This window comes from Artibeus jamaicensis, unplaced genomic scaffold (genome assembly GCF_021234435.1).
Source record: "Artibeus jamaicensis isolate MK-2021 breed Jamaican fruit bat unplaced genomic scaffold, CSHL_Jam_final contig_585, whole genome shotgun sequence".
NCBI classification, from domain to species: domain Eukaryota; kingdom Metazoa; phylum Chordata; class Mammalia; order Chiroptera; family Phyllostomidae; genus Artibeus; species Artibeus jamaicensis.
The window spans coordinates 3,816,699-3,841,438 of NW_026521894.1; the positions used below are offsets into that span (position 1 = coordinate 3,816,699).

Genomic DNA, 24,740 nt, shown 5'->3' on the forward strand with positions numbered 1-24,740 from the left:
TGTGCAGATCCCCAGCAAAAACCCTGGACAACCAGACGCATGCTTCCAAGGACTCTGGTTTCCTTCAGACTTCACCCCCTGCACCTTTTCCTTTTGCTCATTTTTATGCCTGTGAATCTTCCCAGTGAATTATCAACAAGTGGTCTTACGGACCCCCAACACAGCCTCTCTGCTGTGTTGTTTACTCTCTATGATGTTTAAGCAAGAGGCCCTAATAAAGTCAGTGTATTTTTACAACAATAAGAATGCTTTAAGTACATATTTCTCTTTTAAAATATTGTAAGATGGAGCCAAGGTTATGGGTTCAATCCCCAGTGAGGGCACATACGAGAAGCAACCAATGAAAGCACAAATAAGTGGAACAACAAATTGATGTTTCTTCTCTCTCCCCCTCCCTCAGTATCTTCTGTTCTCTTTCTAAAAATTAATTTAAAAAAAATATTGTAAGATGGAGAACAAACTGCCATTTCTCCCCATATACCTAGTTCATATTATCTCCATCTCATGCAGAAATGCTTTTACTGAGTAAAAATTTAGTGCTATTTTTAAGCTGCATAAAGAGTTAGCTTTGAAAAAATTATTTTTTAATTTATTTAAATATATTTTTCTTTTGCAAAACCATAGCTGAAAAAAGAGACTTCCAATAGTGGTAGATTAGGTAATGTGGATCAACTGTCCCTTTAAGAACAGCTAGAACACCTAGACAAAATGTGTAAAACAGCTGGTGGAAGGCACTGGTGAGCAGAAAGGCAGGGAAGAAACATGGGATGGCAATTTGGGAGGAGATAAACTAGGTATTGGGGGTAACTTTTCCTCTAAGGACATAAGTTGTTTTTAGAAAAAGGCAGCTAAATGGCTGGAGAAAAATCAAGAAATTTCTTGATTTCGCGAACTTTTTAATTTTGAGATCATGGCAGTTTCATATGCATTGTAAAACACAGAAAAACAAATTATTTAAAAATGGGCAAAGGGGACTTCCAATCAAGATGGTGGCATAGGTAAACACAGATTGCCTCCTCACACAACCACATCAAAATTACAACTACTCTATAGAATAGCCAGCATTCAGAGCCATCAGAAATTGAGCTGAATGAAAGAAAGTCCTACAACTATGGAATTAAAGAAGAAACCACATCAAGACTGGTAGGAGGGGTGGTGATGCCTAATGAGCTGATCCCGCACCCACATGTGGCAGATAAAAATCAGGAGGGATATCTCAGGAGTGAGGGGTCTCAGCCCCACACCAAGCCCCACAACCTACGCTTCCCGTGCCAGGAAGATAAGTCTTCATAACTTTGGCTGTAAAAACAGGCCGAAATTGAGGTTATGCAAGACAGAAACTTCTGGAGTCCCAGGCAGTTTTTCTTAAAGGCCCCATGAACAGAATTATTCAGACTCATCCCCTCTGAGCTCTAGCATGGGAGCAGCAGATTAAAAGGCAGCAGAAACATACACAGAGGAAATTGGTTGCCCGGCATCAGGGTGAGAGCTGGGGAGCAGCTTTCTCCCAGAGAGAAGTGCTGACAGAGGACACTGTACATTTTCTGAACCCTTCCCCAAAAAGCCACTGAGCCACTAAGCAAGTACCGTACCTGAGACTCCATCAGCCTGGCTCACACTGTTTGTTCCACCCTAGTGATTTCCTGAGACTCTGCCCTGCCCAACTTTCAGGCTCACCCAAGCTGTTTCCAGTGGCTTTTCCATGCAAATGGCTTGCTTTGGCCCATGCTTCAGATTTTCCTAAGTTCTCTCAAATAAGCAGCATCTGGCTTCAGTGAGCCCCATGCCTCTCACTAAGTTGGCCCAGGCCTGCCACCAGCAGCAGCTGGCCTTGGTTCACAGCTTGGCCTCACCTAGGCACCTCCAAGCCCAGCACAAGTAGCAACCATCTGCAGATCATTTTGTAGTTTATGCCAGGTGACCCCAGACAGAACACAGACAGTGGCTGACCTTGGTCATGCCAACAGCAATCAAGTCTTAACTACAACAGGAAGGTGTACACAGCCTATATGCTGGGTGCATCTTGAGTACCCAGCTAGGGAGGCCATGCAACTAGACCCTACAGGACACCTATTATATTAGACCACTCTACCAAGCCTGAGCGATGTAGCTGCTCTACATAATACATAAAAACAAACAAACACAGGAAGGCTGCCAACACAAGGAGACAAAGAAACATGGCCCAAATGAAACAGAAAATACTCAAGAAAAAAACTAAACAAAATAGAGACAAGCAATCTATCAGATGCAGAATTTAAAACACAGGTTATAAGGGTACTCAATGCATTTAGTGAGAACCTCAAGAGTATAAAAAAGATCCAGTCAGAAACAAAAGATACACTGCCTAAAATAAAGAACAATAGTCCTGGCTGATGTGGTTCAGTGGATTGAGCACTGGCCTATGAAACAAAGGGTCACTAGTCCAATTCCCAATCAGGGCACATGCCTGGGTTGCTGGCTGAGTCCCCAGTAGGGGGCATGTAAGAGGCAACAACACATTGATGTTTCTCTCCCTCTTTTTCTCCCTTCTTCCCCCTCTGTCTAAAAAAATGAATAAAAAAATTTTTTAAGAAGGACAATGTACAGGGAATCTAGAGTAGAGTGTATAAAGCTGAGAATCAAATCAGCAATTTAGAATACAAAGAGGCAAAAAAACACTCAATCAGAACACCTAGAAGAAAAAAGAATCCCCCAACCCCCCAAAATGAGGATTGCGTAAGGAGCCTCTGGGATAACTTCAAGCATACTAACATGCAATCATGAGGATGCCAGAAGGAGAAAGGAAAGAGGAAGAAATTGGAAACCTATTTGAAAAAAAGGACAGAAAACTTCTGTAATTTGGTAAAGGAAATAGACATACAAGTCCAGGAAGTGCATAGAGTCCCAAACCAGGTGAATCCAAAGAGTCCCACAAGACACATCATAATTAATATGTCAAAGGTTAAAGACAAAGAGAATCTTAAAAGCAGCGAGAGAAAAGCAGTTAGTCACCTATAGGAGAGTTCCCATAAGTCTGTCAAATGATTTCTCAAAAGAAACTTTGCAAACTAGAAGGGATTGGCAAGAAATATTCAAAGTGATGAAAAGCAAGGACCTATAACCAGGATTACTCTACCCAGCAAAGCTATCATTTAGAATCAAACGTAGACGAAAAGCTTCTCATACAATAAAAAACTAAGGAGATAATTATCACCAAACCATTATTACATGAAATATTAAAGGGTTTTCAATTGAATCTAAAAAACAAAATAGAGCTCCCAGTCATAGGAAGATACACTTCACTTCCTCGCACAACCAAAAGAAAAACAACTAATTTAAAAACAAAAAATCACCAGAACTGCCAGAAAATCAGACTTTTTGGAAGTTTGACAATCAAGGAGTTAAAGAAGAAACATTCATCCAAACTGGTAAGAGGGGTGGAAATAGGCAGCTGGAGTGGCAAGGACATGGGACAAAGCAGTAGCTGGCAGACCAGGGCAGACAAGGTGGTGGCAGGATATCCCACATTCATGTGCAGATAAGCCAGGAGGAACAACTCAGGAGTGAGGCAAACCACACAACCCAGGGTTCCAGCCCAGGAAAATAAAGCCTCAAAATCTCTGGCTGTAAAAACCTGTGGGGGTTGCAGCAAAGGGAAAATCTCCCAGTCTCATAGGATAGTCTGTTGTAGAGGCCCACAGGATCCTAGAATGTACACAAGCCCACCCACCGGGGAATCAGCACCTGAGAAGGCACAATCCACTTGTGGGAAGTGAGAGAAATGACTGAAAGCTGAGTGAGAGCTGAGCAAACTAGCAAGAGGCATTGTCCCCTCTCTGACCCCTCCCCCACAGACAGTGCCAAAACATAGCATTGTGCCACCCTGATGAATACTTAAGGCTCCATTCCTTACAACATAACAGGTACACTAAGACAAAGGAATATGGTGCAAATGAAAGAACAGACCAACACCCCAGAAAAAGAATTAAGAAATGAAGAGATAGACAACCTATCTGATGCAGAGTTCAAAACACTGGTAATTAAAATGTGCACAGAATTGACTGAGCTCCTTCCCAAAATGAAGGCTATACAAAGTAAAATAAAGGAAATATAGGGAACCAACAGTTACAGGAAGGAAACCAGGACTCAAATAAACAATTTGGAACAGAAGAAAGAAATCAACATCCAACCAGAACAGAATGAAGAAACGAGAATTTAAAAAAATGAGGAGAGGCTTAAGAATCTCCAGGATGACTTTAAACATTCCAACATCCAAATCATAAGGGTGCTAGAAGGACAAGAACAAGAGCAAGAAAATGAAAACTAATTTGAACAAATGAAGGAAAACTTCCCCAATCTGGCAAAGAAAATAGACTTTCAGGAAGTCCAGGAAGCTCAGAGAATCCCAAAGAAGTTGGATCTAAGAAGAAATACACCAAGACACATCATCACTAAATCACCCAAGATTGAAGATAAGGAGAGAATCTTAAAAGCAGCTAGGGGTGAAGGAGAGAGTAACCTACAAAGGAATGCCCCTAAGACTATCAGCTGGTATCTCAAAAGAAACCTCACAGGCAAGAAGAGGCTGGAAGAAGTATTCAAAGTCATGAAAGGCAAGGACCTACATCCAAGATTACTCAGTCCAGCAAAGCTATCATTTAGAATGGAATGTTAGATAAAGTGCTTCCCAGATAAGGTAAAGTTAAAGGAGTTCATCATCACCCAGCCCTTATTATATGAAATGTTAAAGGGACTCCAAGAAATAGGAGATGATCAAAAATATGAACAGTAGAATGACAATAAACTCACAACTGTCACTAAATATAAACAAACAAAGTAAGTAAACAACTAGAACAGGAACAGATTCACAGAAATAGAGATCACATGGAGGGTTATCAGTGGAGAGAGAGAGGAGGGAGAATGGGGGAAAAGGTACAGGGAATAAGAAGCATAAATCGTAGGTAAAAAATAGACAGGGGAGAGTTGAGAATAGTATAGAAAATAGAGAAGCCAAAGAAATTATATGTATGACTCATGGACATGAACAAGGGGTGAGGAATGCTGGTGGGAAAGGAGATGCAGAATGATGGGGAATAAAGGAGAGGAAAAATGGGACAACTTTAATAGCATAATCAATAAAATATATAATTTTAAAAAGGTAAACAACAGATGACAGAAACAAAGCCACAGGGGATTCAGATAATACAGTTATAAGACAGTAACAATTCTGACTATGTTGAAGGAAATTCTTTTAAATTTAGAATTGTAGCAGAGAACTAGAAATTATAAAAGAAAACCAAATCAAAATTTTGGAACTGAAAAAATGCAACCAATTTAAGAACTTTGTGGCTAGGTTTACCAGCAAAACACAGCTGAACCCTGCACACAAATGTTTACAGCAATTTTATTTATAATGGCCAAAAACTGAAATCAACCAAGGTACCTTCAACTAGGTAAAGGTATAAACAAAGTGTGGTACATCCATTCACTAGAATATTATCAAGCAATGAGAAGAAATGAGCTATGAAGCCACTGAAAGGCATGGAGAAAGCTTAAGTGCACGTTGCTAGGTGAAAGAAGCCAGTCTGAAAAGGCTACATACTCTATGATTCCAACTTTATGACACTCTGGAAGAGGAAAAAACTATAGCAACAGTAAAAAGATTAGTAGTTGCCAAGGATTCAGGGAAGTAGGTAAAAACAGGTGGAATGCAGTATTTTTAGGGTACTGAAATTATACTATTAAGGTAGATACAAGACATTATGCATTTGTCAAAACCTGTAGAACATACAACACACAGAGTGAACTCTAATGTACATTATGGACTTTAGTAATAAAGTATCAATATTGGTTCACTAGTTGTAATAAGCACACCACACCAAGGCAAGGCATTAATAAGGGAAACTGGGGAGGTAAAGGAGAAGGGATTATATGAGAACTCTCTGTATTTTGTGCTTTATTTTCCTTTAAACATAAAACTTCTCTAGAACACAAGGTGTATTAGTTTTTTACTCTACGGCAAACAACATACTTAACAGTAAAATGTTGAAAGATTTTCTTGTCAAACTGAGAACCAGATGAGGATGTCACTTACACTCAACAATGTACTTGAAGTTCACTAAAATAAGGCAAGAAAATGAAAACCAACAAATGGCGTTAAAATCTGACAGATTATTTTTGTTTTGGGGTGTGTGTGAATGTGTGTGTGTACTGACAAGCTGACTCCAAAATTTAAACAAAACTGTAAAGGACCAGGAATGACCATGATACTCACTACAGAAAAAGAAATAGGAGGACTAGATCTACTAAACATCAAGAGTTTTTATATAGTGATAGTAATTAGAACAATATGGTACTAGTCCAAGCATACCAGTGAAACAGAATACAGTCCAGAAACAATAATAAATATATGGATACTTAATTTTTCAGAATTAAAGCTTCCTCTAGAAGATAATGTAAAAGAATATTTTCATGACTTTAGCATAGGAAGATGTCTGAAACAGGATATAGAGCGCTCTACTCATAAAGGAAAAGATTGATATACTCAATTTATGGGAATGAAAAGGCCAAGAAAAACTTAGGCACTCTTAAAAAACTACAAGAGCTAATGGGCTCATACTGCAGATATCGAGACCTGTCATATGGCTATAAAACATAGATAAGTTAGTAAGTGTAAGTAAACTTTAAAAGCAATGTTTTCAAAAGATTTTAAAATAAAACTATAGCTGGACTTCCGCCAAGATGGAGGTTTAAGGTGGATGTGCCTTGCCTCCTCTCACAACCAAGTTTAAGGACAACTAAATATTAGCATCAGAAAACACAACCAGAACATGGAAAACTGAACTTTTTGGAAGTCCGCAAACAACAAATTCTTCGGCCCGACCGGTAAGGGGCGAAACCGGCGGCGGGTGAGGAGTTACAAAGGAGAACTCGATCGACCCGGGCGCGGGCGCGGAATCCAGACGCGTGACATTCGCGCGGGTTCCAAACCCAGGATTGGACCTAGTGAGCAGCCCACCGGTTGAGCGACTACGGAGGAGTCAGCGGGGAGGCGGTGGTAGCGAGTTGACTGTGGGTGCCCGGATACGCGCGGGTGAGGGAGTGAGCGGTGGGACCGGCTGCGGCAGCGGCGGCAGCAGCGGCGGCGCCATTTTCCCCGCTCTGACCACGCCCCCACATACAGCGTCACAACCCAGCGACCTGGGACTCCAAGGCGCCGCTTCTCTCACTTAAAGGGCCAGAACAGACCAAAAATGTCGCAGGGGGACCTCAAAGTCCCGGAGATAAATCTAAGTGACGAAGAAATAGCAAATCTCAGACGCACAGTTTAAAACACTGGTCGTCAGCTTCCTCACAGATTTGGTGGACTATAGCCACAAATTAGAGAAACATATGAAGGCTAAATTAAGGGAAATGAATGGAATTCCACAGGAAACCCAGAGATGAAAAAAAAACTGGGACTCAACTCAATGGAGTGAACCAGAAGGAAGAAAAAAATGATCAATCAGAAAGGAATGAAGAAATAAGAATTCAGAAAAATGAGGAGAAGCTTAGGAACTTCCAGGACATCTATAAACGCTCCAAAATCCGAATTATAGGGGTACCAGAAGGGGGAAGGACACAACCACCAGTGGAAAAACTATTTGAACAAATAATAAAAGAAAATTTCCCCAATCTGGCAAAGGAAACAGACTTCCAAGAAATCCAAGAAGCCCAGAGAGTACCAAAAAAGTTGGATTCAAGAAGAAACACACCAAGGCATATAATAATTACATTAGCCAAAATTAAAACGAAGGAGAGAATCCTGGAAGCAGCAAGAGCTAAGGGGACAATCACCTACAAAGGAGTCCCCATCAGGCTGTCAGCAGATTTCTCAAAAGAGACCTTACAGGCAAGAAGGGGCTGGAAAGAAATATTCCAAGTCATGAAAACTAAAGACCTACAACCAAGATTGCTCTACCCAGCAAAACTTTCATTTAGAACAGAAGGACAGATAAGGTGCTTCTCAGATAAGACCAAATTCAAGGAGTTCATCATCACCAAGCCCTTATTATATGAAATGTTAAAGGGACTTATCTAAGAAAAAGAAGTTAAAGAAACATGAACAGTGAAAGGACAACAAGCTCACAGTTATTAACAACCACACCTAAAACGAAAGCAAACTAAAAGGACAGCTAGATCAGGAGTGGAAACATAGAAATGAAGATCTCAAGGAGGGTTAGCAACAGGGGTGTAGGAGGAGGAGAAGGGGGGAGAAGGTACAGAAAATAAGTAACATAGACAGTAGATAGAAAATAGATGGGGGGGGCAAGAATAGTATGGGAAATACAGAACCTAAAGGACTTGAGACACATGGACATAAGCTAAAGGGGGGGTAATGGGGGGGTTGGGGGGCAGGGTGGAGGGGAATGAAGGGGGGAATAGAACAACTGTAACAGCATAAACAATTCAAAAAAAATAAATAATTTATTTAATAAAAAAAAAATAAAAATAAAACTATAGCTAAAAACAATTTATATTGTATAACTTCAGGAAAAATTTTACCTTGGATTCATTATCAGAAAAAAGTGAAATCCTTCAGCTAGAGGAACTAATACACTTTAGAGAATTAAGAGTACAGCCCATTTTGCTATCCCTTCCAGTAAATTTAATTTACAAAAATTAGTGCTCAAGTATCATAAGCAGCTAATTGCAAGTGCTTCAAAACAAGTGCTTTTATTAGGTAGTAGGTAAGTACTTCATATTATTTTTAAGTATTAAGTAAATAAGTTACAAAGCTGTCTTTAAAACCATTCTCCCTCCTTATTTTCCAAAGAGGCAAGAGAAACAACTAATTCCAAAGCCAAAACCAGGCCTTGGCTAGTTAAAAATTATTTTGCCAACACCTCACAAATCAGAGATACCTGCCTGATCAAGCTCCTTCCCAGCTTTCCTAAGATTCTGCAGTTGGTAAACATCTAGGTTTCTTCCATTATCTTGACAGCACAAATCAATGACAACGCAGCCCTGGTCCTCAAAAGCATTGATTTGATGAAAAGTAACAAAAGGTTTACTGTAGTACATTCCTGGAAGAAGCTGCAGGGAAAAATAAAACAACGAAAAAAAAAGACATTTTATTTTATTTTCATTTTTTTCCTTTATGGAACAGATGCAACAAGTCCAAATTAAGACACACACACACACCACCAGCACCACCACCACCACCCCCGCATCCCCATTACATGACAGGCCAGGTCGGTGCACAAAATGGTACTTGAAATGCAGAAGCAAAGATGCTTTGATTTAAGCATTGCTTGCTTAAGTCACCTTACCTTGTATCACTCAACAAACTGGGGTGGTTTAATATAAACCAATCATCTGTTAGAACTTAAAAGTCCTCATGAAATATGTCCCAATGTTTTAAAAGATAGATGATTCCTATATTTTACATGGTTAAATAGAAAACACTGCTATTAAATAACTTATGATAAATTTAAGCGATTAATTCTTTGAAAAATGCACTCATTATTAAAGTAGAATTTTTATAATAAAATAAGAGTACAGTAATGTAGGATACTATCTCTTTAGAGAGAGGAAAAATAAACATATATCATACTGCTATTAATCAGGGGTATGGAAAGATATTTAGCCAATGTGCTTTGGACTTTAGTAGGATTATCATATTTATATATCAAGAAGTTGTAGAAGCAACTAATTAAAGTATGTTGCTGCCATAACTGGTGTGGCTCAAAAGGATGGCCATCATACTGCAAACCAACAGGTCACCAGTTCAATCCCTAGTCAGGACACATGCTTAGGTTGTAGGCTAAGGCCCCTTGCTGGGGGCCTGAGAGGGACAGCTGATTGATGTTTCTCTGGCACATTGATGTTTCTTTCCCTCTCTCTTTCCCTTCCTCTCTCTAGTAATAAATATATAGAACGTTTTTTTAAAAAGGCATCATTGCAAAAGTTAGAGAAGACCTTCACATGAACAAAATCCTCTTTTGCAAATATTATTATATAGAAAAACCCATGTTAAGAGGGTTTCTAGATGCCATTTTAATTGAATCAGATAATTAAAAGGATAAAACCATTTCCTACAATGTTCTAATATGGTAAATCCACTGTATTAATTAATAAGTAGCTATCCCTACCTATGGAAGAAAGTAATATCCTTGATTAAGAGTCATGCAAGTAACGCCTAGAGATGATAAAAATCAAACAAATGAAAATTTGCCTTTATTTCCAATCACCTTCACAATAAATACACTTAATACCGCACCTGTCCAGTATGCTTATCCACCACATGGAACCGTGTATTGTACTGGGGTTCCCAGCTTATTCCATCAGAAAAGGCCTTCCCCCGAATTTTAGAAGTGATGAGTTTCCTCAGGTTCATCTTTATAGGTTGTTCAATGAAGATTATATAGTTCTTTGTCATTCCTAAAAGGTTACGGCCAACATTAGAATGTCATTTGGTAAACTAGAGTGGTCTGGAATGTGACCTTACAGGGACTTGTCTGAATGCTTGCACACATTCCTGCCCATCTAAACAAAGCATATGCCAGAAACAGTGCTTCACTGCTGCCCAGCCTCGCTGTACAGGTTTCCTGTTCCGGAGTGCAAATGGGAGCTGCTTGGCACACTTTGGGTTCAGCACCCTCAATTGCTTTTTACCTTTTTTTCTTTCATTTAACATTGTTTTGGTTTAGGAAGAAAGTAAAGAAGCATAATATTAAAGTGTGATTTAGAATCTAAACCCTTATTCTTTAATCCTTTTGCTATTTATACTGGAGGTAAGGATCCAGGAGCAGATTGGCTATAAAGGTTTGGAATGCAAAAGATAAATATTCTGAGAAAAATCTGAAGCAATCCATGTATAATCTGAATTTCTCCCCAAAATATGGTTAAGATCTTTTCATATATGATTATTTGTGGTCTCTAAAGTTACCCCAAATTTCAAATCCTATCAATTAATTTTTTATGGTCAAATTTTTTTACATTAAGACTTAACCTAATTAGAGTTGTTTCAGGTTCACACAGTACAGTTGAGGGTAAAGTACAGAGTTTTGCCATACACCCTCTGTCCTTATACATGCATAGCCTCTGCATTATCAACATCCCCCACCAGAATGGTACATTTCTTATAACCGATGAACCTACATTGACACATCATAACCACTCAAAGTCCATAGTTTACATTGCCCTGATTGCCACTCTTGTGGTTGTCAATTAATTTTTTAGTAATTGCTTATGCTTAAGCAGTCATTCAACTAGGGTGACAAGTATATTACTAAGTAGAATAAACATAATTGACATTAAAATGCAGCCTTGGTTTCATTGTTGCCATACTCTAATAAACTGTATTAACATAGTACTACTTGCCAAAGCTAGTCCCTCTGCTTTAGTGACATTAAAGCCAACCCCACTGCAATTTGCTTCAGCTATGGACTCACCAAAGCTATGGTAGTAAGAAGGTTTCAAACTCTCTGTAGAAGCAATAGAACATATCACCTGGGCTCCTTGGAGTGTATCCCCAAGGTCCACCTTCTGTGGAGGAACCCGAATAATATTATAGCAAGAACCTGGAAAATGGAAAATTTGGTCCTAAGTGCTTTAGATACATTTTAAGAATAAAAGATAACCCTTGCATTTACGGACTAGGCAAAAGCAGTTAAGAAACTTATGCAATATGCCTGGCACCCATATTTCATGAAAGGTTATTTCAAACTGACTTAGATACTAAAAATATATAAAGTTTATGAAAGTCATTAGCTAAGGTTTTGAAACAACACACAAAAACAGTTCATTATATCTTAATGCTCTCAAATGGTTATCCTCTCCCTCCCTAAAGATGAATTCAATCTCTACTCCATAGGAGAAGATAAGGTAGTATCCAGGAATACCCTCAAATTCTATTTGTCCCTCTTCCCACCCCCCAATCCCAACAACTACAATCTTCATCTGCATCCCTGTCCAAACCTTCCCTCTGGTCCTCTGGATCCCAGGGGTGGCTTTAGGTCCCATTTCACCCTGTCTCATCAGCAATCATTCATGCAATCATACATCTCATTATTACTACTTCTTCAAGAATCCACCCAGGTATCCACCCACTCCTCAAGTAGCTTCCTTGAGTCCTCCCCACCCCACAGTCATTTGTTGCTGCCCCTTCTTTATGCCCTGATTATCTCTCAGACAGTCATAGCACTTATCTCATTGTCCTAAAATTATCTATTTGTTTATCTGCTTCTACTGGGAAAAGCAGAAAAACAAGCAGAGGTTTTTAAGAGCAGATTTTTCTGCTTCATCTTTGCATCTTCAGTACCAAACAAGGACTAGCATTTAGTAAGTACACCATAAACGGCTATTGATGGATTTACTAACAACATGTTTGTTAAATCATTCAATGAGTGAGCAAATATTGAGATCATATTAAATTATCTTCCTAGTATTACAATTACCAATGTAGGTTCTAAAGAACTAGGGTAACTTACAGGTTTTTTGCAATCACAGAGCTTCTTCTGGAACCCAATAACCCATACAGTTCTCTATTCAGTTATTCAACAACTATTTATTGAGTGCTAACTATATCCAGGCACTTTTCTAAGTGTCATAAGTACCATATTCTAGACACTTGCATAAAACTGTATAAAACCTTTAAAAGGCTCTTCTTTTATAAAGCTCAAATTCTAATAAATCATATAATAAGTAAAAATATAATACATCAGATGATGGTAAGAATGGAAAATAAACCGGGGAATGGGGATCTGTAGTAAGTGTAGAAAGATAGGTGTTATTATTTACAATTTTAACTATGGTGGTCTTGGAAAGCTTTACTAAGAAGATGACATATGAGTAAAGATCTGAAGTGGGTGAGGAAGAGAGACCTGAGGATATCTGGGAGAAATGTCTTCAAAGAGGAGAGAAGAACAAATGCAGAGTCTCAACTAAGTGAGGTTGGATTTTGGATATATTTTGAAGGCACTGCTGTAATTACTTTTTGACCAACTGGATGTGGATGTGAGAGACAGAGTTGTGAAGGATCATTCCAAAGTTATCATCTGAGCAACTAGAAGGAGGGAGTTACCTTCAAATGAGGTGAGAAATATTTTAAACAGAGAAAGTTTAGGGGAAAATATGAGGAGTTTGGTTTTAGACAAGTTAATTTTGTAATGCCTATTAGACATTCTAGTAAAAACACTGAGTAAACAATTAGACATAAAATACTAAGAAGGTCTAAGTTGGGAATATAAATGTGTTTTCAGAGTACATTATATATAAAATATCAAGCTTTATACAGTGATCAGTTATTAAAAAATTAAAAGAAAAGCTCCATCACTCAAGAGTATTATATATCACTAAGTAATTACATGTGTTATTACTGAAAACTAGTTGGATTGATTAATATTTTAGAGGGTTTTTGTTAGTTTTTTTAATATCTAGAAAAGCTAAAACAACTAAAAGCCTTTTACTTACTAAAGTTAGAAAGTATTAGCAAGCACTTTATTATAACGAGAATCTCTAAATTTCCCCCAAACACATCTTAGGTTGTTGAGCTGCCTGCAGCTATAATGCACATTTGAGTTCCAGTTCAAAAACTCCTCACTGAACCAAATAATTAAGCAGAAGAAAAAGTAAATCCAGTTTCAGTTGAGATTAGAAGATATTCCCTGTCTTGGCAACTGGATAATTGACAATTACTCAATTCACTAAATGTAAATATTAGTAGTTAATGAACTGTTGTAACTGCAAGACATAATGGTATGAGCAAGGGAGACAGACATCCAGGAAATACCCAGCAGAGGAATGCCCATAAGAGGGACCTGCCCAATATCGTGAGTCCAATTCTAGAAGATTCTTTAGGACTTCCTAAACAGCAAATTGAGGCAAAGTAACAAGCACAGCCTCTGGTGGTTGATGGTAGGGTGTCTGAAATATCCAGGGGCCACTTGCACCAAAATCACCTGGGACCTTGTTAAAATTCACCAAGGAGTGAGGGAGTTGTTAAATTCTTGGCCCCTTTTCAGGTCCTCTGAACCACAATCTATGAAGTGCAGTAATCTGCATTGCTAGGAAGCATTACAGACAATTCTTAGATACACTACAGGCTGCGAATGTCTGATCTAACAATTATTTTAGAATATGTAATTCAGAATGGTTAAACAGTATTTCTCATTATGAACCAGTTTCAAAGTTATCCACTTGGATTTCTGTGATGAAAACAGATAGCTGGACAAAACACTGTTGAGTCAGTCAACCCACTTGATGGAATATTTTACCTAAAAGGATGTTTGCTCTTTCCTATTACAGCTTTGAAGAATACATGTCTACCTAAGGTCAGGTAATAAAGTAGAGAGAGAGAGCTGGGTACCCTATCTCTGCTTGAGTCAGTAAAAAACAACCCTGCAGTATTCATTTTCTTATACATTCATATGTGTAAATATGGAGAGGTAGAGATGAATAACAACAAAGCCAGTTAGTCACCAAAGTTACACATTAAGCTATATAAAAGGTTTTAGGCCCTGGCTGGTGTAGCTCAGTGAATTGAGCACAAGGCTGTGAAGCAAAGGGTTGCCAGTTCGATTCCCAGTCAGGGCACATGCCTGGGTTGCAGGCCAGGTCCCCAGTAGGGGGTGCGTGAGAGGCAACCATGCATTGATATTTCTCTCCCTCTCTTTCTCCTTCCCTTCCCCTCTCTCTAAAAATAAATAAATAAATAATAAATAATTTTCTAAAAAAGGTTTTAGGATATAGATGAAAGACTGATTGACAATTAATATAGTCAGAAAGATCTAATACACATTCTTTTCAAACAAAGACATGTTATACTCAGATATAAGAACATGAATTTGGATGTCCTGAGAGTCTTCCATACTCATACATCAATAATTATTAAGATAGTCTAACAGAGTATGACTAATAGCAGCCTCATGTGTGGTTCAGACTTGGTGCCAGGTCTGGTTTCAGACACAAGCTTGCCTAAGCAAGTATCTAAACTTCGCAAGGTTCACTGCCCTTGTTTGTAAAATGGAGTAATAACAGTACCTTTCTCAGAAAGGTGTTATAGGATTGAATGAGAAAATATATAGATGCAAAATTTACAAAGTACTTATAAAACTCAACACCAAAAAAAAAAAAACCCCTGAAAAACCAACCCAATTAAAAAATCGGCAAAGGACCTGAATAGACACTTCTCCAAAAAGGACATACGGATGGCCAATAGGCATATGAAAAGGTGCTCAACATCACGAATCATCAGAGAAATGCAAATAAAAACCAGATACCATCTCACACCTGTGAGAATGGCTGTCACCAATACATCAACAAACAACAAGTGCTGGCAAGGATATAAAGAAAGGGGAACCCTTCTGCACTGTTTGTGGAAATGTAGACTGGTGCAGCCACTGTGGAAAGCAGTATGGAGATATGTCAAAAAATTAAAAATGGATCTGCCTTTTGATTCAGCAATTCCACTTCTGGGAATGTATCCAAAGGAACCCAAAACACTAATTCAAAAGAACATTAAGCACCCCTATGTCATTTACAATGCTTAAAATATAGAAGCAGCCATAGTGTCCACTGATAGATGAGTGAATGAAACAACTATGAGATGTTTACACAATGGAATACCACTAGGCCATAAGAAAAGAAAAAAATTTTACCCTTTGTGACAGTATGGGTGGACCTGGAGAACATTACGCTAAGTGAAATAAGCCAGTCAGAGAAAGACAAACACTATATGATTTCACTCATATGTGGAATTTACTGAACAAACTAAACTATCAAGCAAAGCAGAGATAGACTCATAGATGGAAAACAGCTAGTGGTGGGGGAGGTTAGTGGGTAGAGGGTTTGAGCAAAAAGGAAAAAGAACTTGTGGACATGGACAACAGTGTGGTGATTGCTGGGAGGGGCAAGGGTATAAGGGGACTAAATGGCAATGGAAAAATGTAATAAAGACTATATATTTTTTTAAAAAGAAAAGATACAGAAAAATGCTTAACAACAACACATACTAGACACTCAATAAATCTTAGCTATCGTTATCAGCTACTAGAACCTTCTGCAGCATATTGGTAGGCAGCTGCAGAAGTACGAGGATGACCAGGAAAGAGATGTGATGTACATGGTTGTAAATGCAACTGCATTGTAACCTTAACTTACTTTATGATGTATTACTCCCATTATAAAAATAAATTCTTTCCCATGTGATAGACAATGCATCTTCACTATATCTTTGCTACAGAACTCTAAATTTCTTATAATATGGTACTTCTTAAAAATTCAAGTTTAAAAAATACATATTGAAAATCTCTACAATGCTTATGAGCCAAAAAGCACCATGGAACATTAAAATATGAGTGATGCTGAGGTTAAATAAAAAATCAGCTGCTAAGCATATGTGCAAAAGTGCCACAGAACACATATTCAAAGATAAATTACATACTTTAAGTTCAGTAATGCCACTTCAGAGATTTCTTTCTGAACCTTTCAAATGAAGTTCATACACTTACATCTAAACCATAATAGAATCCTAGGAAGATAGTTACTTCCTAATTATTATTATTTTTTAATCCTCACCTAAGGATGTGTTTATCGATTTTAGAGAGACAGGAAGGGAGAGAGAGGGGGACAGAGGGAGGGAGGGAAGAAGAGAAGAAGGGAGGGAGGGAGACATCCATGTGTGAGAGAAACATTGATGGGTTGCCTACTATACTTACCCCAAGTGGGGATTGAACCACAACCTAGTTATGTGTGCCCTGAACAGGAACTGAACTCACAACATTTTGGTGTACAGAACAATAATCCAACAAATTGAGCCACCCAGCCAGGGCAAAATCACAATTATTTAAAAAAAAATCTCCATCCCACTTTACCATGTAGCCCATGGGAGTTCCCCATATTGTATGTTGTTCCATCTGGGTCATAATGAGGATGTGCAGTGGCTCCATTCACAGCAATGAATTTGCTCCAGTCTACCTGCAAATTTAAGACCATCAGGGACTTTTAAATGTTACACGGGCAGATCTCTATTTAGACGCAGAGAGAGTAGAGATGTGTCAAATACCATTAAAGTAAAATATGAAAACTACAACCTAAGCCCTAATATCTCACCTTTGAGAAATCAAAATCATTTTCCTATTAAGGGGAAAAAAATCTAAGACCAAAAACATAAAAACAAAAACCCACCATTAACAAACAAAATACGGACAAAAATGATTACCCAATAAGGGTAATTTTCCCCCCAAGATTACAGGAAAGTTCAAAAGAATAAGAATTAAAATTAAAATGTTGGTCCAAAATTTCAATTAACTTTTAATTAATGTGTTAAGCTAAAGCAGTATGGATCTAGACAGTTTCCAGTCCAACTCTACCTATAGCCAGGAAAACCATGAGCTGGCCAAAGTAGATCTGTACTGTTGTATTTTTCCTTTACCCTAGCATTCAGATATTAAGACTAAGGAAGAAGTCTAGAATTACTGAAAAGCAGCCCCACAAGTCATTCTAATCAGGACAGAGGGTACACCATGAGTAATTTTGGTTTTGCTTGGTAAAGGTTCCTATTTTTATTCAAATATCTACTACACTGAGAACTATTTTAAATAGAAAGAACTTTGGAGGTCTATTTTATTCATTTTTAAACCTACATTTTACCTTTTCTGTCTTTTCCAGAGTTTCGATGTCCACTTTATTCATAAAGTTGGTCTCAGTACAAACATAATAATCCCCCTTGTACTGCACATAGTTGACATTGGTGTTGTCGGTTATTGCTGAAACCAGATCCCACAGTTAGTTAAACACCGCAATAGAAGACAGAAAGCAGTTTAGGCACCCTTTCATACCAAAAAAATTTATTTCAAGATTTATATAGATTGCTATATATCACAGTAATTTAAATAATCAACAGTGTCAGGTGCAAACTCTAGGCACATTAATAGCCACTTACCAGGCAGCTCAAACTTGGACATGAAACGTTCAAAAACATTCCTGCATGGATCAGGGAGAGCCAGTGTGCCAAATTCTGAGATCACAATTCGATTATTAACACTGTTGGCCTTATATGTATCACTCTGTAGAAATTTGCTCTTATATGTCACCGTGCCCTTCTCCATCCTAAACTGGTGAAGCAAAGCCATTCCATCGAACCAGTGATTGTACCTTCAAATAAAAGCAAACACAGAAAAACAAATACTAGCAAGAAAAACATGGGGTCAAAATGAGAGATTTCAAACACAGTGATGAGGGAATGGGATGGGTTCCCAGCACAACCTAAGAACAAATTAAGGGATGCTTACATCCTCCTGACCCTTAGCCCTGCCCAAGACCCTTAGCCCTGCCCAAGACCCTTAGCCCTGCCCAAGACCTCACACTTCAGAGGGCTAAAGAAAAACCCTATGCCAGTGACTCCTAAAACAATTCTAACCTTGACCTTTGACAAGGAGGAAATTCTGAGATATTCTAAGTTAAATAACAGCAGTCCAGAGGGTAGAAAGGAAGAGACAAGAAAGGGTTAATCAGTTAACTTCATCGGTTAATGTCAGGGGAAAACCAATAAAAGATTGCTTACATTCCTGAGTTTAAGTTGAAACTGAGTTAACTTCCAGGTGGCTATTTCCATCATTGTCTAAAAGAGACTAGCCAGGCATCACCATACCAGAGGAGTCTCTGCTTCTTGCTTACACAAGAACTTTCCACAGTCAGTCCAAAGGAACAAACACTTCACCCTTACAGACTCTGCATCCATCCTAGAACCGAGCCTCCTTCACTCTATCCCACCCACCTTATCTGTAGCCAATATAAATTCTTACAAAACAATTTACATCTTTCTCCCCACTGCCTATTGGATAAAAAAGCCCTTCAGCTCTGGGACAGCAGGCATGTTTGTCTTTTCCACCTAGCTGTGCTACCTGTTTAGACTTCATGCCGCAGGATGTGGTCTTTATCTTGCTAGCAATGACTCAAAAAATCCTTTCTTTGAAAAGGATTTCGGCAGTGAAAGTTCTTTGTTTTACACCTAAGAGAATTGCATAAGAGGATATGGAATGCTTGACATTTCCCAAATTCAAATGGGTTTCTAAGATTTTAAAAATAGTTATTTTTGTATCTTATATGTATTACATTGTCCATTTACTTTAAAATGCTTCAAATTTATCAAAATTGTGCAAGTCAACAAAAAAGATAACTGCTGTTACTGGATAATCATTTTGCCCATATAATTCCACTAGAAATTATCTATTTAAATGATGGAACACTGAAAAATTCTAAGGAAAAGTTTGTGGGTTTACTTTTCTTTTATTTTTTTAAAGATTTTATTTATTTATTTACTTTTAGAGAGAAAGGGAAGGAGAGAAGGAGAGAAATATCAATGTATGGTTGCCTCTCATAAGTCCCCTGCTGGGAAGTGGCCTGCAAACCAGGCATGTGCCCTGACTGGGAATCGAACCACCATCGTGTGGTTTGCAGGCCCGCGCTCAATCCACTGAGCTACACCAGCCAGGGCCTGTGGGTTTACTTTTAAAAGGGTTTAACATATAGTCTTTTCATTCATATCATTGACAGTTTAAATTCTTAATGTCTTCACCATAGATAAGCAAGGCTACCATCACCATCTTAAAAGTCATTTCTTTTCAATGCAGTAAAAAACACAACAAAATTTATCATCTTACCATTTTTAAGTATATAGGTTAGTGTTAAGTTTATTCACATCACTGTCAAACAGATATCTTCAGAACATTTTCATCACAGTGAATTATATTTTTAATGTAGTGTTGGATTCTGTTTGTTAATAAAATACTTATTAGCACTATGTTAGTACTATATATTTTGAACTTTTTCAATTATATTCATTAATAATATAAATAATAATGGTTTTCTTTTTTGCACCACCTTTATCATGTATAGATATCAATATTATCCTTGCTTCATAAAAAATGGAAAGTTTCCCTTCATTTTCAATTCTCTGAAGCGACCTTTTTTAAAGTACATCTTACTGATTATGCTATTCCAATTTTCCCAATTTTTCCCATTTATTCCCCCTCTGCCCTGCACCGCCCAACCCTCCAGTATTCCCATTGCAGTTCATGTCCATGGGTTATACATACAAGTTTTTTGAATTCTCTGTTTTCTATACCATTTTTTATCTCTCCCCATCTATTTTATGCCTACCAATTATGCTTCTTATTCCCAGTACCTTTGCCCCACTATTCCTCCCTCCCCCCTGAAAACCCTCCATGTGATGTTCATTTTTCTGATTCTGTTCCTGTTCTAGTTGTTTCCTTAGTTTTTGTTTTCATTGTTTTTATTTTTTTTTAGGCTCATTTGTTGATAGTTGTGAATTTGTTGTCATTTTACTATTCATAATTTTTTATCTTATTCAATTTTTTAGATAAGTCCCTTTAACATTTAATATAGTAAAGACTTGGTAATGATGAACTCCTTTAACTTGACCTTCTCTGGAAAGCACTTTATCTGCCCTTCCATTCTAAATGAAAGCTTTGCTGGATAGAGTAATCTTAGATATAGGTCTTTGCCTTTCATCACTTTGAATGCATCTTTCCAGCCTCTTCTTGCCTGTAAGGTTTCTTTTGAGAAATCAGCTGATAGTCTTATGGGAACACCTTTGTAGGTGACCCTTTCTTTTCCTCTTGCTGCTTCTAAGATTCTCTCTTTATCTTTCATCTTGGGTAACCTAATGATGATGTGCCTTGGTGTGTTCCCCTTTGGGGCCAACTTCTTTGGGACTCTCTGAGTTTCTGGGACTTCCTAGAAGTCTATTTCCTTGGCCATATTGGGAAAGTTTCCCTTCATTATTTGTTCAGGTAAGTTTTCCATTTCTTGCTGTTGTTCTTCTTCTTCTGGCAACCCTATAATTCGGATGTTGGAATGTTTAAAGTTGTCCCAGAGGTCCCTAAGCCTCTCTTCATTTTTTTTTTTGAATTCTTGTTTCTTCATTCTGTTCCAGTTGGATGTTTATTTCCTCATTTTGTTGCAAATCGTTCATTTCAGTCCTGGTTTCATTCCTGTGACTGTTGGTTCCCTGAATATTTTGCTTTATTTCACTTTGAGTATCCATTTGTTCTTTCATTTTTCAACCAAGCTCAGTCAGTTCTGTGAGCATTTTGATTACCAAGGTTTTGAACTCTCCATCAGATAGGTTGGCTATCTCCTCATGGCTTAGTTCTCTTTCTGAAGTTTTGCTGTGTTCTTTCCTTTGGGCCCTATTTCCTTGTCTCAGGGCACATGCTAAGTTGGAAGGGGATGGGGCCTTAGGTACTCACCCAGGCAGGGCAATAGCCCTTGTTGCACTGTGGCACTATGGGGAAGGGGCCAGAGAGGGAACAATGCAGATCACCTGCTCAGCTCTAGCCTCACTTTCCAGTGAACCCTCATGTGAGACTGGGAGTTTCTCCCACTGTGGTAACCCCTCCCATAGTCCACAGTCAGCTCTGGGTCTCAGTTTCGGTTCAGCCAGTCCCGCCCACACAGTCCCCCACCTTGCCACAGGTTCTCTCCATCCGCTGGTCTTGTTGGTCTAGTTGACTGTTTCTTTAATTCCTTGGTTGTCAGAGTTCCACACAGTTTGATTTTCTGGCACTTCTGGCTGTTTATTGATTTTAGATTGGCTGTCATCCTCATTTTGGTTGTGCGAGGAAGCAAAGAGTTTCTACCTACGCCCCCATCTTGACCGAAACTGTCTGAAGTAACCTTTGAAGCATTGAGACTATCTAATAGTTGAAGATTTGGGAGACTATCCCTATGAAGTAATCTGGGCCTGGTGCTTTTTTGAGAAGTACAGTAGTTCCTTAATGAGCTTCTCTTTTTCCTCTACAAAAATCAATCAGCTTAAACTTTCTATCTCTACCAGTTTTGATAACCTGTATTTCCTCAGGAAACTTGCTCTTTTAAAAGGTTTTCATATGTATTAAAAGAGAGGCATGAAAAGTCTCTTGTAATTTTTTATCTATTTCAATGTTTTTTTCCCATTGACATTTTTTTATGTAGTACATTTGTGTTTTCTCCCTTTTCCTTGATTATGTTAGCTAGTAGTTTTTCTATTTTGGCAATATTTTTCAAAAATATTAAAAACAGCCCTGACCAGTGTGGCTCAGAGGGTTCGGTGTCATCGCACAAAGTGAAAGATCGCTGATTTAATTCCTGGTCAGGGCACATCCCTGGGTTGCAGGTTTGGTTCCCAGTGGTTGGGGTGCATATAAGAAGCAGCCTATCAGTGTTTCTCCCTCACGTTGATGTTTCTCTTTCTCCTTCCCGTCCCCTCTAAAATAAGGAACAAAATAGTTTCAGTAATTATTGCTATTCTAGTCAAAATCCCTCTAAAACCACAATATGTAGAGTGAAACACAAAAAAAGTCTGGGTATAAAATGAGACAGCTTCCTCATTTAATATACTTCATCTTCTTTTCTTTCCTTCTTGTTGTTCTTTGTTACTGTTTCATATTATTGACCCACATTGAACTGTCAATCAAAATCTCTGAGTCATTTTTAACACATTCTGTTGTTAAACCACATCTCCTTCATCCTTATACTTGTAAATTTTCTTTTCTTCATTCACATTTGCCTTTAATAATTTTCATCTTCTTAGATTCCATCTCCCAAGATCCTTCCAGACCCCATCATTTCATGCATTCATTTATTCAAATCATCCAACACTTCCAGGAGCTGTGCCAAACCCCAGGTTTATAGGCACGTTAATAACTATACCACAAAGTGATTACGGCAGCAATGGAGAAATGTTCAAACGGCTTTTCATTCGCAGAAGAAGCAACATGATGTGAGGGCATGAGAGTCAGAGAAGGGCCAGAAGGGAAGGAAACATTTGGCTGGTTTGTTAAGGATGTTTGTCAGGTGGAGAAGGGCATCCTAGGGATGCTAAGAAGGCACATGGCATCTTGGAGGAAGAGCCAGTTAATAAATTAGTATCCTGGCTGGTGTAGCTCAGTGGATTGAGCGCGGGCCTGCAAACCACACGATCGTGGTTCGATTCCCAGTCAGGGCACATGCCTGGGTTGCAGGCCACTTCCCAGCAGGGGACTCATGAGAGGCAACCATACATTGAAATTTCTCTTCTTCTGCCCTTCCTTTCCCCTCTAAAGGAAAATAAATAAAATCTTTAAAAATAAATAAAATAAAAAATGAATAAATTAGTGTGGGGGGAGGCAACAATGATGGAGACATAGGTCAGCACAAGGCCTACCAGCACTCGGACTTAGGGCTTGAAGACCTTCAGCAGGAAAGCCTGGAGTTTTGAAACTGGAGACTGAAACTGTGAGACCCACATCTTAGAAAGATCACTCTGGACACAGCGCCAAATATGGGAAAGAGGAACATACAGGTTGGGAGAAACAAACCAGGAAAGGAGGAAACAGTTCCAGTGAGATAGGATGAGAGCCTAAACTGAAGCAGCAGAATCACAAAATTACAAAGTCCACAAACAAATCAGAGGTGACTGGTAAGAGAGGGCCCAAAAAGCCACACCTGAATGACTAGCGGGATGACAACAGTATAACAGAAATGGAGGTTACATGAAGATCTAGGTTGGGAAAAAGCAAAGAGTTGAGCTTTGAAGAAGAGTCTGAACTCTTTGTAGGACATCAGGGTAGAGATGTTCCACAGCCAGCTGGCAAGATACAGGTGTAGTGCACAAGGAGTGAGGGTGGGAGGTACATGTTTGAGAGGATCTATGTGTGGCAGGTATCACCACAGACACAAATGAGAGGTAATAACTACCATCTACTGAGCACTCACTACTCGCCAGGGACTGTGCTAACCACTTAATTTTTCACACATGCACAGTAATCCTGTGAGAAATTATCATTCCCATTTCACACACATGGAAACCAAGGTCCAGAGCAAGAACAAGCCCAGGGTCACAATGCTGGTGAGTGTGAGAATGAGAATTGAACTCAGTGCTGACTCCAAATCCTGGGCATACAAGTAAGGTGAACCACAAGAAGTTATTTGGCAGGAAAGGGAAAGAAGAGGATGACAATGTACTAAGTGGCAATTTTCGTCAGCCATTGCAAGAGGCACTGTATGTGCCTGTCTCCTTTGCTCTTCAAACCCAATCATCAAGTGATATTTTTAGCCCCATTTTCCACGCGGCAACCTTGCTCAAGATCAGAGCACTGATAACTGATGAAAATGGGATTTGAACCCACTCTATCATACTCCAAAGAATGTTTTTCTACAATCCTGAAGAAAGCATACAGTGAGAGAAAAGGGAATACGCAGGGTAGAGAATGGGATATATCGGCATTAAAGGAACAAGGAAGTGAAATGAGCAACAAAAAATGAGAAAATACCTTGGGTGGGAACCCAGGGCTGAGAGAATTTTAAGATGGGCAGTCAATAAGGTCAAATGTTGTACTAAAGTCTGGCTGAGAACTAAGGATCCCATTGCATTTAATAATTAACAGGCATTGGTGACCTTTCTGAAAAGATACTGTAGAGTGGTGGGGTTTAAAGCAGATGGCAGTGAACTGAGAAGACGGCAGGAAGTATAAAACAGAAGCAGTGAGGGGAGGAGAAAGGGTAGCTGGAGATGAAGGTGGAACAGAGGATGAGGGTGTTGAGGATGAGAGGACACTTGTAGGCTGACAGAAGGGGTTAGTGAAGGAGAAGCAGATGCAAGGGGAGGGGTGTGAACGACGCAGCAAGGTTCCAGAGGAGAGGAAGATAGTGGGGAGGCAGGGGTGGGTACGTACATGGGGAGATTTGGAGGTGGGAAAGGGGGAAACTGAAGGAGCCCAACTCCAAATTCCCCT

At 38.8% G+C, this 24,740-nt stretch overlaps 1 protein-coding gene across 3 annotated transcripts in view; it reads right to left on the reverse strand.

The window, feature by feature from the left end:
* The window catches only part of BCO2 (beta-carotene oxygenase 2), a 41,258-nt gene that overhangs the window by 4,244 nt on the left and 12,274 nt on the right, over positions 1-24,740 (reverse strand). For 2 of the 3 annotated variants that reach the window (XM_037154998.2, XM_053670433.1), the window contains 6 exons: positions 17,906-18,117; positions 17,614-17,729; positions 16,836-16,938; positions 11,415-11,543; positions 10,241-10,401; positions 8,887-9,054 (listed from right to left, as the gene is read on the reverse strand). In XM_037154998.2, the coding sequence (XP_037010893.2) occupies positions 8,887-9,054; positions 10,241-10,401; positions 11,415-11,543; positions 16,836-16,938; positions 17,614-17,729; positions 17,906-18,117 (889 nt within the window). The remainder of the gene's footprint in view (positions 1-8,886; positions 9,055-10,240; positions 10,402-11,414; positions 11,544-16,835; positions 16,939-17,613; positions 17,730-17,905; positions 18,118-24,740) is intronic. The other variant, XM_037154997.2, reaches the window with a different exon arrangement.